Source organism: Trichomycterus rosablanca, chromosome 27, assembly GCF_030014385.1.
Source record: "Trichomycterus rosablanca isolate fTriRos1 chromosome 27, fTriRos1.hap1, whole genome shotgun sequence".
NCBI lineage: Eukaryota > Metazoa > Chordata > Actinopteri > Siluriformes > Trichomycteridae > Trichomycterus > Trichomycterus rosablanca.
The window spans coordinates 2689427-2709061 of NC_086014.1; the positions used below are offsets into that span (position 1 = coordinate 2689427).

Here is a 19635-nt window from a genome sequence, read left to right on the forward strand (position 1 = left end):
CGCTCGCTCTGGTTGCACGCCAGGGTCTCTGTTTCAGCTTGCAGCCACCCAAGCCTTAAAGCTTGAAGCTTTGGCTAACACCACTCGGTGTGTCTGTTTGGGTGTGTTCCCTGCCAGGCTCCGATTGCACCAACAGATGGCCGGATCGGCGTTACCTACCGAGGAGAGCGGCCTCTATGAGCCGTGACTCTTGTGCATACACGCAAGATTGAGCATGGCCATCCCCGTGTCTCTGTATAGAAACCAAAAGCCCCAATTGTGAGACTTTAACCCCCCCACCCCACCCCCCACCATTTAGAATGAGAAAGACCCTGACCAGAGCCTGAATTTAAGAAAAGGGAAACTACCACAAATTGAAGCCACAAATTTTTAATTGGCTGGACATGATTGTTAGGACAAGCTTGAGGGCGGCACAGTGCAGTGGGTAGCACTGTCACCCCATAGCAAAAAGGGCCTGGGTTCAATTCCTGGGCCGGGCTCAATTCCTGGGCCGGGCTGTGTTTCCTCCAGATGCCCTGGTTTCCTCCCGCAGAAGACATGCAGACGTGCCAGGCCAACTGGAGCTACTAAAAATTGCCCTGTGTGTGTGTGTGTGTGTGTGTGTGTGCCCTGTTTAAAAACTGAGTGGGTCCGATTCAGTGGATGAATTACAGGAAACACCCTGGGCAGGTCACCAGTCCGTCATGTTAGGACATATGGCTCACAAATTTGAGAATTTGAGACCATAAAGACATCTGGCAACCACATTTGGGATTGTGAGGACATTTTCACCCCAAAGTACAGTATTTAGAGCCCAAGTTTGAGATTATGGGGACAATTTTGACTTTCCAAAATTGTAAAGTAATAACATTTCGTCCTGATGTTTGACACCGTAATGACGTCTGGCCCCAATATTAAAGACTGGGTGTGATCTCTCTACATAGAAGTAGTTTACGTTATCCAACACTCCCGAGAAGAGGGCATGTCTAAATTCTTAGATCCCTTAAAATGCTGCTTACTGAGGCGCCTTAATTCTGAGTGATAATCTGACTGAATAACATGGGAGCGTCCGAGCGTTCGGTAAAGGCAATCCCAGCATTCAGTGCGGCACAACTTTTCTCACAAAAATGACAAACATGACGGACAAATGCAAAGCAACCAACGGAGTTCTTTTCAAATGAAAATACATCGTATGAAGGTGTACAGTGTAACCGTTCTCGGTACATGGAGGGAGAGGTTAGCTGGTGTGCTAGCGGGTTGTGCTGCCTAAGCCCATTGGTTTGAATGGCTTGAGGCTAACTGTGTTAGCTCAGTAAGCTAAAACTGTGGTGGCGTAATCGACGTAATCTCTGTCTAAGTAGTGCGTCTAAATAATCTGCCTTATGAGTTTGATGTCTTATTAGAATCCTCTCTACTGAGGCAGCTGCCCAGTTAGGGAGTAGGCAGCTCACTAGGTTTCCAGACAGACCCTGGGAGAACATTTGTTCCTGTAAAATATGGTGCTGGTAGCATCATTTCAGCAGCAGGGACAGATAATCTGGTCAGGATTTGGGGAAAAAAGAAATAGGATTAAAACCTACTTTCTAATATAAGAAAGTTAATCTGAGAGGGACGTGCAGAACCCGAGACGTTTACTGAATGAAGGGCCAAAACTGCAGCATCACGTCGGGTGTGTGTTTGTGCGCCCCGCCCAGTTGTGTAAACATGCAGTTAGAGAATCACCCTCTCACCTTCAACAAATCCCACCAGGTTGTGTCAGTCCCTCTCTGTCTTATCGCTTATATCATCGCAGCCCAAGTGTGTGTGTCTGTGTGTGTGTGTGAGAGAGACAGGTGAAGCCTGCGGGGACGACGGCCTCGTGTGAGGCAAAGCCAGCAACATCTGGAACCACTCAGTCACACGGTCTCTCTCTCACACACACACAGACCTCGCTGATTTCTCTCTAATCCTCATTGCCAGTCCCCGTCCCCTCCACCCCAGTGCGCACACTTAAAACAGCGGCGGCACGGCGAAGCCTGCCTCACACTCCGCTATTACAACAGGCCGCCGAGGTCCCGCGAGACCCCATGCTGCTCTCTGATTTCCTCCTCGCCGCAGAATATAATAGCATCCTTTCAGTCTGCCGTTCCCCCCCCGCGCACCCCTCCCGCTCACGATCTGGCTCGCTGGTTGGCAGCTCGGCGCGGCGCTCAGGCTTCTGAAAGACCTCGGCACAATTAATTAGTTTAGAAGGTTTTTACCCCCATCAGCATGAGACCTTTTCTAACTGCCTGAGAGCACGGCAGAAAACGTAAAGAAATGTGAGGCTCGCTTAGGCACACTACATAGTACACACTACATAGTACACACCACATAGTACACACTACATAGCACACTATATAGTGTACACGACATAGTACACACTACATAGCGCACACTACATATGACACACTATATAGTGCACACTACATATGACACACTACATAGTGCACACTACATAGTACACACTATATAGTGCACACTACATAGTACACACTACATAGTACACACTATATAGTGCACACTACATAGTACACACTACATAGTACACACTATATAGTGTACACTACATAGTACACACTACATATGACCCGCTACAGAGTGCACACTTCACACTACATAGTACACACTTCATAGTACACACTACATAGTACACTCTTCCCACTAAATAGTACACACTACATAGTGTACACTTCACACTACATAGTACACACTTCACACTACATAGTACACACTATATAGTGCACTTCACACTACATAGTACACACTTCACACTACATAGTAAACACTACATGACACACTACATATGTCCCGCTACAGAGTGCACACTTCACACTACATAGTACACACTTCATAGTACACACTACATAGTACACTCTTCCCACTATATAGTGCACACTACATAGTACACACTACATAGCACACACTTCACACTACATAGTACACACTATATAGTACACTTCACACTACATAGCACACACTTCACACTACATAGTACACACTACATAGTAAACACTACATGACACACTACATATGTCCCGCTACAGAGTGCACACTTCACACTACATAGTACACACTTCATAGTACACACTACATAGTACACTCTTCCCACTATATAGTGCACACTACATAGTACACACTACATAGCACACACTATATAGTGTACACTACATAGTACACACTACATATGACCCGCTACAGAGTGCACACTTCACACTACATAGTACACACTTCATAGTACACACTACATAGTACACTCTTCCCACTATATAGTACACACTACATAGTGTACACTTCACACTACATAGTACACACTTCACACTACATAGTACACACTATATAGTACACTTCACACTACATAGTACACACCTCACACTACATAGTACACACTATATAGTACACTTCACACTACATAGTACACACTACATAGTAAACACTACATGACACACTACATATGTCCCGCTACAGAGTGCACACTTCACACTACATAGTACACACTTCATAGTACACACTACATAGTACACTCTTCCCACTATATAGTACACACTACATAGTACACACTTCACACTACATAGTACACACTACATAGTACACTCTTCCCACTATATAGTACACACTACATAGTACACACTTCACACTACATAGTACACACTATATAGTACACACTTCACACTACATAGTACACACTATACAGTACACACTATATAGCGCACACTTCACACTACATAGTACACATTTCATACTACACAGTGCACCCCTCACACTACATAGTCCACTCTTCACACTACACTACTTAGTACACACTTTACATAATAAACACTTCACATAACATAATACCATAGTGCACTCCTCACACTAGGTAGTACACACTTCACACTACATCACATTACACTACTTAGCACACACTCTATAGTACACACAACATAATACACACTTCATGTCAACAGCAGCAACACACACAAAGCTTCACAATTCCTGCCATCCCTGATAAAAACAGGTAGAAAGTGTAATCTACAGAACCTACCTGTACTCTGTATAATGTGACTTTAGTTTGGAGATTCCTTCTCTTCAAGTCTCTGTTCATAAGCCCAGTTCAATGTCCAAAAGGTACAAGAAATAAGTGGTAATTAAATGTGATTAAATGTATAACTGTAGTTGTTACATGTGGTGAAGTGGTAACCACTGCTGCTTTGCTCTGTTATGCTACTTAGTTGACCATTACTTCCAGTTGCTCCTCTACTGGTTGGAGTAACTCATAACATCCAAAACAATAAACAAACCCTGTGTTCACATACTGCTGTAACCTAAATAAAGTACTGTGGTAAATAAACTGGGGGGTGGGAGTGCAGTATCAAACTAAAACTCAGAGGTACCACTTGGTTTGTTCTCAACTTTGGTATCACCAGTTTATACTGGGCACGAGTTTATTGCAAAGCATCACACATCCAACGGTTAATACACTTTCTGCATGTTTTTGGTGGGTACCCATGGGTAACAAGGCCATGATGCGCCTCCATACCATGTCTAAACAACACTGATCTGAAGTGATGAAAAATTATTCAAACATCAACACAATGCTGCACCTGCTTCCAATATGTGCGAAAGGTAGATTGGCCTTGAGTGGCTTTGTGCATTTAGGAGTTTCTGGATGGCACAGGATTCGTTGTGACCCTGATCAGGACAAAATAGTTACTAAACATGAATAAATGATACACACTTCACACTACATAGTACACACTTTACGTTCATAGTACACACTACACAGTGCACCCTTCACTCTACGTAGTACACACTTCAAACTACATAGTACACACTTCACAGTATATAGTACACACTTCATGTCTATGGTACACACTTCACACTACATAGTACACACTTCACAGTATATAGTACACACTTCATGTCTATGGTACACACTTCACACTACATAGTACACACCTCACAGTATATAGTACACACTTCACAGTATATAGTACACACTTCATGTCTATGGTACACACTTCACACTACATAGTACACACTTCACAGTATATAGTACACACTTCATGTCTATGGTACACACTTCACAGTATATAGTACACACTTCATGTCTATGGTACACACTTCACAGTATATAGTACACACAGTATAGTGCACTCCTCACACTAGGTAGTACACACTTCACACTCCATAATACAATCCAACACAAGCCAATCTACCTTTCGCACATATTGGAAAGAGGCGCAGCATTGTGTTAATGTTCAAATAATGTTTCATCACTTATAGATCAGTGTTGTTTAGGATATGTTGCTATGATGGCACAGGACCCATTGTGACCCTGACCAGGACAAGATAGTCACTACACATGGATAAATGAGTGAATAACGGTATTAACATGCACACACACACACATACACACACACACACACGCACACACACAAATCTGTCTTGGCAGCTGCAGTAAATGGATACCGATCCTGACATCCCCCTCCCCTCCACCCCCAGCCTACCCAATTTAAGCTCTGGGGTCTGAAAGCTGCGCTGGCGGGCGTGGCAGACAGATGCGTTCCGGCTCGTACAGCTGCTCTCAATCTCCCCGCACCGGTCGAGTGTCCTCGGTGTCACAGCTAATAGATAAAGAGCGGATTAGCCGTCGTGACACGAAATCAGCTGGTGGTGGAGGTTGGGGAGGGGGGTTGGTTGTAATTACCGAGCCTAATGTAATTTAATTGTTTTTTAATTAGACGCCGACGTTTCTCCCCTATAGACTTTGCATAAAGATGGAGTCCGGCAAGCCACGGAGAGAAAATAGCTTCCTCCTGATCCTCACAGAGGAATAAATGTGGGATTTTTTTTTTTTTTTTTGATAACTAAGACGTTTGTCAGTTTCATCTTGGTTCACTGCTCGAGAAATGGACTTGATCATCCCAAAGAAGTCAAATATAATCTAAATATAATGATTAGTTGTTGTTTTTTTCATTTCAGGCACCACATGGGAACACTGCACGGCACGGCAGGAAAACAAACAATTCAAACACGACAGCACGTTTTTGGAATGTGGTCAAAAACCGGAATACTCAGTGGAAACCCATGCGCACACAGTTATTCTGGAAAATAAAAAAAGGGACTATAAATTAAAGTATGTTTTTTTTATTAGTTCGTTTTGGTGACCAGATCTCGTCTTGATATTATTTTTTTATTCATATACTCGAGTAGCTGGTATTTCCAGCAGCTTCAGGTTTCTTCTGGTGGAACATTTTTCATCGCTGCCTTTTATCAGCTCTTAACAGGCGTTTTCAATCAAATCTGCACCCCTGTGGTCACTTCCCTCAGCACAGCTTCTCCTCTCTCATTTCCGCCCATTCTCCACTCATTTCCCCTTTTCATCCTGCAAAACAGGAAATAGATCTCAGGTGTTCCGGCGCAGATTGAAGCGATGGCTGGAAAATTGGCTACGCAACACCGTCGTCTTAACGGTGGACGGAGAAAACGTGAACTCCTTCCTGTTGCTGTCAAAATACACCGATTAGGCATAACATTATGACCACCTTCCTAATATTGTGTTGGCCCCCTGTGTTGGCATGGACTCCACTAGACCCCTGAAGGTGTGCTGTGGTATCTGGCACCAAGATGTCAGCAAGCAGCAGATCCTTTAACTCCTATAAGTTGTGAGGTGGGGCCTCCATGGATCGGACTCGTTTGTCCAGCACATCCCACAGATTCGCGATAGGATTGAGATCTGGGGAATCTGGAGGCCAAGTCAACACCTCAAACCCATTGTTGTGCTCCTCAAACCGTTCCTGAACCATTTTAGCTTTGAGGCAGGGCGCATCATCCTGCTGAAAGAGGCCACAGCCATCAGGGAATACCGTTTGCAACAACGCTTAGTAACATCCAGATGGATGGCAGGACCATCACACTGCCTCCGCCGGCTTGCCTTCTTCCCATAGTGCATCCTGGTGACATGTGTTCCCCAGGTAAGCGACGCACACGCACCCGGCTATCCACGTGATGTAAACCAGGCCACCTTCTTCCATTGCTCCGTGGTTCAGTTCTGATACTCACGTGCCCACTGTTGGCGCTTTCGGCGATGGACAGGGGTCAGCATGGGCACCCTGACTGGTCTGGTTATTCACTTCACCCATAAGGTCATAATGTTATGCCTCGTCGGTGTAAGTGTTACTGTTGGATGTGCTATTTATTCTTAACACAGAGTTTTTTCACAAATTAATAACACACACACACACGGTTCATAGGGTGTAAATCCATCACCTGGCAGCAGCACATCCACGTCTAGGGGCAATTTAGAGCAGCCAATCCTGATTCAGCTTGTGTAAATATGAACCCATTTTGATTTAGATGCCTGTAACAGACTCAAAAAGTACTGGGACGAAGGCGAAATAAAGTGAAAGGTATATAGAATAGTCAAGCTACCAGGATTTTAAAGAGACAAAAAAGGAACTCGATGCAAGATTGCAGGTTTTTCTCCATCTACTGTGCATAATATGGTAAAAAGATTCAAAGAATCTGGAGAAATCTCAGTGGGAAACTGTCCACTACATGGACCTGCATATCAGTGACGATACCATTCATACAGATGTATTTAGACATACTTATGCTGACATGAAGATTCATAAAATTTCAAGAAATATAGCTTCACTGATGAGACACGAGTCGGCAAGTTCATACAAGATGGAGGGGATCTTTTATTGCCATTTATCTAAAGGATTTTTTGTAAAATATAAATACAAATGATAGCGCGTGTAAATTACAAAGTCTTGACAAAAACAATAGACACACAAGTCAGAAAACAAGTTTACTGAAATTGTCAACTCATTATGTACAACTTCGACTGTGTCATTTCTCCTAACAAAGCTTTAATATTATTATCTTACACTTTAATATTTACCCCCGAAAGCCTCTTTTAAAATATCTGAAATTCTTGTAATCATAAATAAAAGACAAAAACGATCTGTTAGTTTGGACCAAAAAAAACGAAAGCCTTTCCAAACTCACACAGCTTAAATCGTCCGATGAAGTGCACTGGGTTGTGACCACGAAAATTCCTAACTACGGCGCACACAGTTGTACGCCAGTCTTCCGCAGATTAGTTAAGAACCGAAAATTACCACCGGAACGAGAAACAAAAAGGCTTCATATATATATATATATATATATATATATTTATATATTTAGATCTATATATAATCACAAATAAAATACAACAACTGTATATCTATATATGTATATTTATATAAAACATCTGGAAACAAAACAATCTGCTCTATTTCTCCACACAGCGTAGTCCATGTCAGAGATTCGTCCTCGTATGTACAATCTGTACAGCTTTTACACGTCACCGGGAGCCCGCGGTATATACAGTCTGTGAAGTCCATCGGGGCGCTCCAAGAATTAGTCCCTGTATTAGTCCCTGTTATAGCCTGTAGTGTCACGAGCGCGGCTCCCAGCGGTCGTCCAGGTACTCGAGCGAGGAGCCGAGCAGCTCGGCCAGTTCTGCGCTGATCTCCACCAGGTCCAGCAGCTCTTTGCTGTCGGGCAGGAAGCCGTCCAGCTCCTCGGGGCAGGAGAAGAGCGGGCTCAGGGACACCTGCTTGTAAAACTCGGCCTCTGCGATCGTCACGACCTCGATGTGCGAGAACGTGGAGCGGAAGGTGCGCGCCGACATCTTCAGCCGCTTCAGGACGTCCGACAGCAGCAGCCAGTTTCTGGGCCTGAGAGAAAGAATGCGAGACTTTTAGCACCGATGAGGACGTATAGATGTGTATGTATATATTTACATATATATTCATTACAACTTCCTTTTAGGTCATCTTTACCCCACTGTCTTTCCCTGTCTGTTTAATATATTTATAGATTTATTTAGAACTCACTGCTTTATTACCGATTTATCTTGGTGTGTGTGTGTGTATATATATATGACAGAAACGGTAGTTAGTCATTACACAAGATTCATCAGTTCACAAGTTTAATATAAAACACGGTCATGGACAATTTTTTATCTCCAATTCACCTCACTTGCACGTCTTTGGACTGTGGGAAACCCATGCAAATACGGGGAGAACAAGCAAAGTCCCCACAGACAGGAATCGAACCCAGAGCCTTCTTGCTGTGAGGCGACTGTGCTACCCACCGAGCCACAGTGCCGCCTGTATACGTGTAAATAAAAGGCAGTTGCAGAAATCTTTGAACTGCCATGACATGCCTCCCTGGTAAGGTGTATGTAAACTTTTGAACTGTAGTCACGGCACATTTTACTGCATTTTACATGGTTTTACTTCTCATATTCGCAAAGATTAAATGTCGGTGGGAGAATGCAAGAAGATGGCGTGATGATTTTTCTCGACCCCGCTTTTATTCCAGCACGGCTGGAGAGAGGCTGAGGTGGGCGGCATCAAAACCAAGTTTGAAGCTCCGTCGCTGCAGATGTTCAATCACGTCCAGACATGCAATCAGAAACGCAGATAACGCTCTGCCTCTCAGCCGCCGCCGAAATACAATAGTGCACAGACGCACGAGGAGCTGAGACAAAGCCTTTTTGACGCGCGCACACACACACACACACACACACACACACACGGGGGCGAGAGTGGTAACAGGCAGCACTCGGTCGATGGCACTTGAGGCGGTGTGTGTGTGTGTGTGTGTGTGTCACCGAGCGAGCAAGCGAGCGAGCAGCGTAGGATGAATAGAGAGAGGGAGCGAGGAGGGAGGAATTGTGAGGAAGTGTGAGTGTGTGTGTGTGTGTGTGTGTGTGGCGGAGCAGAGAGGCCCTGGAGGCACAAGAGAGCCATTAATACTGCATCAGCTGGCAGCGCACGGCGCGGGCAGGAGACAGCGAGAGAGATAGGATGGAGATAGGCGGGGGAAGGGAAGCCAAAATTACACCGAGCGACAAGCGCAGCAGCCGAAAGCAAGATCGAGCCAGCACGAGCGTGTGTGTGTGTTAGTAAAGCTGGGACAGAGACAGAGTGGGAGGTAATTAGCCGTGTCTGTTTAGCGGCACCTTACTAGAGCTCGCGTCTGCGAAGCCTCCCTGCACCCGACCGCCTCAGTGCCCGTCTCTCTAGCCGTGGTCATCTGTGTTTTGTTTTGGTCACCCAGTCTCTAACCCTACGTTCACGCTAGCAGGCGACAACTTGAGGATGTTTGTCATGGTTTGTCTGTAATGGGTGTGTGGGGAGCGGCTGGGGTTCGTTTCGGGGACGAGCGCTGACCAGCTCCCGGAGGAAACCCACGCAGACCTGACTACCCTCTTGCTGTGAGGCGACAGTGCTACCCACTGTGCCGCCCTCGCTGACCAGTAAATATTTGTGGTCAACTGAATAACACCAATCAAAAGTTAATGTCAGCTTTAATAACTGGAGCTTTAATTATGGACAATCAAACACTCATGCCAAATGGTCGGTCCATTGGATCTACCAGGACCAGTTACTGGGATTTGTCGCTGAACTACGTCATGCCTAATCTGCGTAAATTCTCTCTGCCCTTTGCTGCCGCTGATTGAATGGCGGCTCTATGGAACAGAATGAATGGTCGCCTGTCGCTCGCCGCTCGCTCGTGTCTTTCTCAGTCACTACACGTCGCCCTGTCTGTTTCTCCACGCCGCTCTCGATTTTGTCCTTCTCTCGGGTCATCTCATTTTCGGTCTGTCTGAATCGCTGCTCTGATCTGACCTCTCCGTCTCACGCTCCATGCATATGCATGTCTTTCTGTTCTGCTTTTGTTCTCAGGAGCGTCTCGTTCCCCCCCGACGGTCGTACTCGCTTCCTCATTGCCGTTACACTTCTAGCTTTTCCTGTTCTAAAGTCTTCTCTTTTCCAGCTCTCTCTCCCTCCCTGCCTGTCTCACTGTGTCTCTTCGGTTCTCTCTGTTCCTGTTTGCCTCAGTCACCGCCCGTCTCGCCTCTTCCTTTTTCATCACCTCTTCCTCTTAGGTCATCTAAGAGAGAACGTCAGCTCTTACCCTAACAGACTCGTAATGTGAATAAAATTTGACTGGCAAAAAGCCGGTTTGCTTAAATAAAAATGGCACTGGTGGACGATGAAGCACTTTGCCTGCATTTCACTTCAGGCTTCACCTTTAAGCCAAAACTCCACCCAAGACCCTCCAGATATCAGATCTTGTTCGATGGGTGACTATGTAAGACTAGCCCTTAACTGAACCACTACATTCCTTCCAATATACCATCACGTTATAACCCCTCCTCCCTTCACCTCCCCTCCCTGACCCGAGGCACCTGATCGTAATTTTAGACCTTGAACATTTGGTCGGCATCACACGAGAAATGAACTCACCCCTGCGAGAGGGAGACCTGGATGTTGTAGCAGGGGAGGAGCGGTCGATCGGAGAACTCGAACTCGAACACGTCTCTCTGCTCCTCGTTGTCGCCGTCCTCCGGACCAGGAGGATCGGCCAGGATATCGAAGGCTGTGGCGTCCTCGCCAGGTTCTGGGGGACAAAGAGTGAAAGAAACGCGTTACTTATATATAACGATTCGTTTATTTTCACGGACTATTTTATTCCGGTCACTGTGAGTTCGGTTCCACTTCATTTCCTCACTCATATCAACTCAACGACTGCATGTTTTAACTTAAACTGGACCCTAGTGAAGGGCTTCATTGTTTACCTTCATTTTAACAGTCACATTAAAAAGTGAAGTAGAATGAAGGCTCCATAATTGAACATCTATACATATTACAAATGAAAACATGCCTGACTCTTTTGCTAAATAGCTGGTATTTTATGTTGCCGCTGCTGTGGTTGACCTGGTAAATAAATACTAGAGCCGAAACTACACGCATGCTCCAACTCGCTCACAGTTAAACCGTTTCTACGCCTGCTAGCCCGCGCACACAGACAGGGCTGTATTCACATCACATGGTGGAGCTATTCAAGGCCGAACACTTGCGTGTACGTGCGAGTGATAGGGCAGCGGTACAAAGCCTCATTTGTTTGCGGAGCTCGCGCTGTTATCAGCTGTTCCTCCCCCTCCGGGTCTTACCCCCTCCAAACTTTACCAACGCTCCCTCTATCTGCTCCCCTTTACTGGCCTCTCCTACCAGACCGCCAGCTTTCTGCTCATTTTGTGTTACCTTAAAATAAACATTAATCGGCTGTGCCTCCTCTCATGACTGAACTTGTGTTCGCAAGCGTTAGATTCACGTTCAGGCTTTTAATAAACAAATTATATATTTAATCAGACGAAGCTGAGGCTCAAATGACTGCGGATATGTGCTTTCTCAATTTAGTCCTTTCCAATTCCCTATTACCAGTCAGTAAAGGATTCTCACAGAGCTTCAACCAGATGTGAAGGTTCATTTCTGCAGCAGCAGTGAAGAGAAACCCTATTGTACTTTTGCCCCCATCGATCCGACCTGGGTGCCTGGCTAGGTCGAGAGCACAGCTGATATTCAAACACGTGAATCTGAGCTCTCCACTTTGTTAGATCAACGAGCCACCCAAGCGCCATACATGGTGAATGTAACGGCTAAATCTAGCCGGGTAATTTGCTAAGCTGACGTCAGTGGCTAACGTTCACGTGCAATCTTTTTACGCTATTTTGTTAAGTTGCCTAGCAACAATTTCCTCAAAACGTCAACCAATGAAACCATTTGATGGTAACTTTTGAACCCGACATTCTCTGACGTTAAAGCTAAGCTGAAAATCAGGTTCGAATCAGGTGACCACTAGCACTACCGTCCTACATAACACATTCAGCCAGTAGGTGTCAGTATAGTGTCGTAACCATAGCTAGGTAGCTCGTCCTGGTTGGTAACCAGATTTGAGATAGTATGTATTTCCCAGTTGCTTAGCAACACTGAACTCCCGACTTTTCGCGTCAAAATCCTGAAATCAACAAACGTCCCAAGAATTTCCTCTCACACTTTCTCTCTCTCTCTCTCTCTCTCTCTCTCTCTCTCTCTCTCTCTCTCTCTCTCTCTCATTATTGTGCAGGTGCTGTTGCGAGAGCTTCCTGAACATTCCTCTCCACCGCTCTCTCCCAGCGGACCCGCCCTCCCTCTCTCCCCACCACTTCCTTCCACCTCCCACCCTTCCTCCCTCTGTCCTTCACTCGTTCCCCGTCTTCCGTTACGCTTCTCTCTCTAGTTTCCGGAGCCCTTCTCACGTCTCCGGTGCTACGACGGCTCGTATAAGCGCTGTCGCTGCAGAATGTGTGTGTGTGTGTGTGTGTGTGTGTGTGTGAGAGAGAAAGCGCTTCACTCTTTCCAGCATGTTGGCTTCAGCACAACACCTCAAAGGAACCGAGGGGAGGAAAAAAACACCCCCACCCTTTCCATCCTTCACTCTTCTGCTGGTGTTATGGTCGGGTTTTTCCCGAGGCGGGGTTTACCAGAGGGAAGCTCCCAAAAATAGCCGGTCTCTCCATCTGTCTCTCTGTCTGTCTGTCCACTCCCGCCCCTGCCCCATTTACCTCTCTCTTACACTGTCTCAGTAGCGCGGTCTTTCTTTTGACCTCTCACACTCTCGCTGACCGTACCGCTCTCCCTGTCCACCTCTCTCGCTCTCATGTTGTCCACTTCTCTCCCTCATCTCTCTCTCTCGCAACGTCCACTTCTCTCTTTCTCTTGTTCTGTTTGTCTCATTCTCTTGTCTCATATCTCGCACTGTTCTACTTTTGTTCTCATGGATATTTCAGGAATTCAGCTCGAATTATTGAATTGCTACGCTTGTTTGTGTCCACACACACACACACACACACACACACTCTCTCTCTCATTTGAATACAAGGACAGCAAACACTTTTTGACTGACGAGAGAGATAAGAGCAGAAGACAGACAGAGATGATGAAAGCAGACGTACTTCTGCTTTTGCTTCCTGTCTTTCTCGGAAGGATTTGCCCTTGGGCTGCGCCTCCCTCAGTCTGCTCAGGTGTGTGTGTGTGTGTGTGTGTGTGTGTGTGTGTGTGTAAAACTGGCACTCACCACACACAGCGCTGCCATAAAACTCCCAGTACACACCAGGGTCGTCAACCTCTCGGCCCTGGAGGTCCGCAAAGTAATCTACAGAGAGGGAGAAAGAGGAAAATTAATAACTCGCTCACACACACACACACACACACACACACACACACGGCAGCGAGTGTGTGCAAGATGGGGACATGTCCTACAAGGAGAAATATTTGGGCAATAAATCAGCACTGGAACAACACATTCCTTCTACTTGCCACAGTCGCCCTCGGCTTGCTCAACAGGGGTTTTTGTATCTGTTGGTCCTGGATTTTGTAAAGTTGCTTTGAGACAATGTATATTGTAAAAAGTGCTATATAAATAAAGTTGACTACGGCACATGGACGTCTCACAGTAATACTGGATTTGTATCTACAGTTGAAATCAAAGGTTCACGTTTACACGTAACGGACATTTCTGGACCGAACAAAGCTCTGACTCCGTCGCTGCTCTCGGCTATCTAATTGGCGAACTTTTCTCTCAGCCTAGCTAAGCCTGGCGTCAAGCTCATTGACTGAAGAGTCACGTGGGTGTTAGCAGCTCCTAATTCATCCCAGACCTGTTTTTGGTGGTTCGTTAAATAGATTTGATCACTTAGACCATGAACTTCATGGTTTCTTGGCAAAGAGACCACTGTTCCAGAGACTTTGTGATGGGTATATTTAAACTAGCCCTATTTATGTAGGCACAAAGACGTGACCAGCTTTAGTCAATAGGAAGTTCGTTAAACATGGGTAACTAGTTGAGTTTTAATTAGTTGGATTTTTAACATTTAGAAATGTATTTAATTTTATTTAAAGATTAGGCCAAATTAAGAAATGATTTTATTTCAGCTTGGCAGTAAAGAAACTGGAATGATTGGTGAAAATTACTACATTTTAATAACTTAAAATTTTAAATGAAATGCTCTTGCTGATCCTGCACTGAGTGTGTGAGAAAAGCTGAACGCATTCTCAGTGCACAGGTTTCCCATTGGAAACCCTTTACCTTCTGTGTGTGTGTGTGTGCGCCACAGCGCTGCACTGCGCTGAACCCTCTGAGGAGAAGCAATCAGACCTCGCTCTCTCGCTCTAGCCTGCTCGCCCGCTCGCTCGCTCCTCTCTAATGACTTCCTTCTACTTAGCATTTAAAACGTCCCCCTCCACCCCGCCTGCCATTTAAAGCCTCGCTCGCCCGGTGGTTCTCCAACTCTCTTACCGTCTCAGTAGCGCGCAGACTTTTATCTACCGGATCTCACACAAAATTCGGGAAAAAACACCAATCACGGAGTCTGTTTAATGCCAGTCTTAGCATCGCCATGTGCTACGCAAGAAGAGAAGCCGCTGCTTTAAAACCGGCGTCTTAAAGCCAGACTAAACATCACTGCTGGTTACCTGGACAAAGAAAACGCAGACGTCTTCTGCTTGCATGGGAGCTGGGACGCCAATTGGCTATTTAACGCTTACTGGACTACAGACACTGAATCATGTGTTTCAGTAGCTTCTTATTCATGCCAAATGTGTTTTAGGTGGAATTCGGCCTACATTTGACCATTCAAATTAATTTTCTATTAGCGTAAGGGGTAATGTTTGGCTTTTCTTTCTGACTTTGGTGGGTGAGTGTATTGAAACCAGCATAGAGAATGTCCAGCTGTAGACGATTAATAATCAACGTTACGGGAATGTGTATTAAGCACCACAGCAAACAGACTAGAGAAAAATTCTACAGAGATTTTAATCACACGTTCAAATCAAAACGCTTTCGTAAAAAACGCGGGACAGAGGCGCGACATGACGTGTAATCACAAGTGGCTGATTTTAGCTGGTGGCGTTTCCTCAGTCTGTCTCTCGAAAAACCCAAAGTCAATTTCAGGAAACACGCACACACACAAATAACAGAATTTCAAACGCACAGATGGTTTTCGAAAATGATCCTTTCAAGAAAACGCTTAGCTTTCCCAAATACAACCATCAGAGAAACACACACACACACGCGTCTGTTCTAAATAACACAATCAGAGGCGCACACCAAAACACACATGGCTCTCCTAAAGGAAAATCACTCGAGAATCACACACAGCTTTAACTTTCCCAAACACACACACACACACAGACAGACACACACACACTTCTTAAGATATATAAAGAAACACAAACCTTTTAAAACACCTCGCTAAACATTAAAGCTAAATAACATGAGCATCATTTACATTTCGGCTAGCTTCTCGAATGCTTAAAGCTAAGCTAACATTGGTTAAAAGTAAAAACAACATCTTTACTAACATACCAAATCGAACACATATTACATTTTCAGCATTTAGCAGACGCTTTTATCCAAAGCGACTTACACAATGAGCAGTTGAGGGTTAAGGGCCTTGCTCATTGTCCCAACAGTGGCAACTTGGTGGTGGCGGGGCTTGAACCGGCAACCTTCTGTTTACTAGTCCAGTATCTTAACCACTGAGCTATAACAATTACAGTATTTAAATTATTAAAGTTTTAAGCCTAGCTTGCACACCCAAAATCCCAAACACAACGCCAAGTTACCATCCCGGACTAGAACTGTATCTAAGTAAAAACATCCATACACACTAACCCGCTTTTACTGTGGCAGCGGGTGCTTACTAAACCCTCGCTCGTCTGTACAGGGAACGGCTTTCAGGAGCAAAGAAAGAGGAAGGGAAATAAAGAGAGAGAGAGAGAGAGAGAGATGATGGACGAGAGAGGTAGCGTACTCACCAGAGAGGAAGGTTTCCATGACGTCACTGTGAGTCATCTTGAGCAGGCCGCGACCAGAGTACGTAGCGAGTGTGGGATCGGCGCCGTACGATAAAAGCAAGCGTACGACATCCAGGTGATCGTTCTCCACAGCATCGTGCAAAGGCCTGCACAACACACACACACACACACACACAAAACAATTCAATATGACATTAAAACAATTATAAACACAAAACATTTAACATCATTGAACTAAAAATACCACAAAAATGAGCTTCAATTAATTGACACCAATATTAGAAACAAAATCAGCAGTTCTCTCCAATTTTTCGCTCATATCGGAAACATTTCATGCTTAATTGTGGGTGTGTATTGTTGTACGTTTGTAAATGTCCTGTCAGTAATTAGTCTGGTGTTTTTATCTGTGAGGTGTTAAAAGTTAAATGTAAGCGATGTGAAGACTGGCCCGCCTGTCCTGATCCATCATACACTCTCTAATTATCAAACACACACACACACACACCCATTACTTAACTTGTAATTACATGCTTTGTGTGTGTGTGTGTGTGTGTGTGTGTGTGTGCGTGCGTGCGTTGTGTGTTATTAACGTTAGAGTAATCTATAGAATAGAATGCTTTATTTGTCATATATACATATACAGGTGTACAGGAGAATACAATTCTTTATTGCGTATTAGAGAACAGGGTCAGCCATTGTACAGCGCCCCTGATGGGGACCTTGCTCAAGCCGAGCCGAGATTCGAACGCTCAACCTTTCAAATGATGGCCCAAAGCTTGACCCACTAGGCTACCACTGGTCCATACACTGTAAAGGAAGTTTACATGTAGTAAAGGTTGTTGTGAGGTGTGTAAACGTGTGTAGTGTGTGTCTGCTCATCTCGTAGCTACGTTTTATTTCGTATTTGCTGTTACGTATGAATGGAATCATCTACAGCTACGCAGTACCTATTCAATCCAGATTTGTCGCTATCTTAAGAGTTTGAAGTTGTAAACATACCAGTTTGGTTTAATACTGACTCTCACGTTATATTGCAACACTGAATTCGTGATTTATTTTTACATTCATGCCGTGTGTGTTTGTTTACCTCGTGCCGTCCTGGGCGCTGCAGTTGATATCGGCGCCGTGTTCCAGCAGGTGCTGAACGATGTTGATCCAGCCGCGTGCGCACGCCTCATGCAGGGCACAGTAACCCGCGTTGTCACGGTGATTTACATCACACACCTTATTCTCCAAACAGTACAGCACCACTTCCTGCGGGGAGTACGGGGCAAGGCCGGGGAGGAAGAAGGATAGGACTTGTCAGACTTGTGGGAGTACACACTTTACAAAACTGCTGACTCTCCACACACACACACACACACACACACAAACACACACACACAGAATCTGGAGCCCAGATGAGTGGAAGCATTGGGATTCAGGTGGCATAGCACCAACAAGCCAAACCCACACACACACACACACACACACACACACACATCTCCCCTGACTGATACACCACCCCTCCCCCCTCAACCTCACTTGCTTGCTCGTTGCGTTTCCAGGATACGGCATGTTATGTGCGTGCGCTTTGAATAGAGACAACCATACCGGCGCCACTAATGAAGCCCAACTGCAAACACACACACACACACACACACACCACTACCACTATTGAGATCTCGGAAACGGACACACACACACGCACACACAAACCCACAACACAGCAGATTAAAAACACACCCACACACACACAATTAGCAACGCAGCAAGGCCAGCATGTTTTTCATTTCCTTTTTAATTCGTACCAAAGGGCGGATTTCTGCACCGGCATGGAAACTTTCTCATGCAGACACGTGGCGCGTCGGCAGCCCGTGGAGCTCAGCGATGCATTATACACACAATAAAGCTGTATTTAACAGCCCAGCTAGAAAAAAAACGTGCACCCATCCTTCCCCGTTTTTAACCGTCTTTGCTAAACACACCTTCCGACATCACCACACACAAACTTAACCCTGTCCAGCTGAGCTGACCTGGTCAGACCAGATCTTAACAAAAGGAGGAACGAACCTTTAGAAGTGTATCAGTGAAAAAGAACTAAAGTCTGGTACTATTATCAAACTTTTCTTTTAGCTCTGAAATGGCAGTAAACAGACGATGTTTTAACATCCAAAATGTACCAACACCACAAGCTATGAACAGCCGGTCACATTTCTGTGTGGTTTTCACTTAATACGCTTTATAATTGGTTTATAGTAGGAAAAAGCTTGACCTAAAACGTAAAGAGTTATAATGAACAGACACCCTGTCGTTTATCCACATTGAATCTGCTTTTTGCAGCGTGCTCTGAGATCGTAGAGAAAGGTGCGTCCGACCAAACATGCTTAGTAAAGAGGTGATAACGGAAGACAGTAAGAGTCTCAGATGTTCGGACAGACAAGGGAAGCTCGTTCCACCATTTGGGTGCCAGTACAGAGAAGGGCCTTGATGCTTGTCCTCCTTGAGTTCTGACAGCCAAGCCATAATGAGTTGAAATTAAAAGTTGGAAAAGAGGACGTGTATGACACATTTAATCTATTGCTTCAGTTATTGTCTGTGTAAAGTTTGGCATGTTCGCCAGGTTTGACTAGCTATGTCTCCTGAAACCCAGTGAATCCCAAAGAAAATTTTAGCGTATACACGGCCCACTATTTCCCTCTCTCTCTCTCTTTTGCCTTGAGGAGAATCCTGCTGCGAGCGATTTGTTTTGGAAGCGACTGAATGAGAGAGCGAGCAAACCGAGGGAAGGAAAAAGAGAGCCTGTGCGAAAGCGTGCGCTGCGAGAGGTTCCAGTGTTTACTGCCGCTCTTAGGGTGTGTGTGTGTGTGTGTGTGTGTGTGTGTGTGTGTGACTTGCACAAGCCCTCTCACACACACACTCACACACAAAGGGAGCGCGGAGCGGCACGTTGAAAGGTCTGAGCGCGCACCCA

General features: G+C 45.3%; 1 protein-coding gene across 2 annotated transcripts in view; it reads right to left on the reverse strand.

Moving 5' to 3' along the window:
- Positions 1-7779: 7779 nt before the first annotated feature.
- The window catches only part of bcor (BCL6 corepressor), a 42325-nt gene continuing 30469 nt past the window's right edge, over positions 7780-19635 (reverse strand). For both annotated transcript variants that reach the window (XM_062989637.1, XM_062989636.1), the window contains 5 exons: positions 17770-17936; positions 16683-16828; positions 13942-14019; positions 11292-11445; positions 7780-8708 (listed from right to left, as the gene is read on the reverse strand). In XM_062989637.1, the coding sequence (XP_062845707.1) occupies positions 8426-8708; positions 11292-11445; positions 13942-14019; positions 16683-16828; positions 17770-17936 (828 nt within the window). In that variant the 3' untranslated portion in view covers positions 7780-8425. The remainder of the gene's footprint in view (positions 8709-11291; positions 11446-13941; positions 14020-16682; positions 16829-17769; positions 17937-19635) is intronic.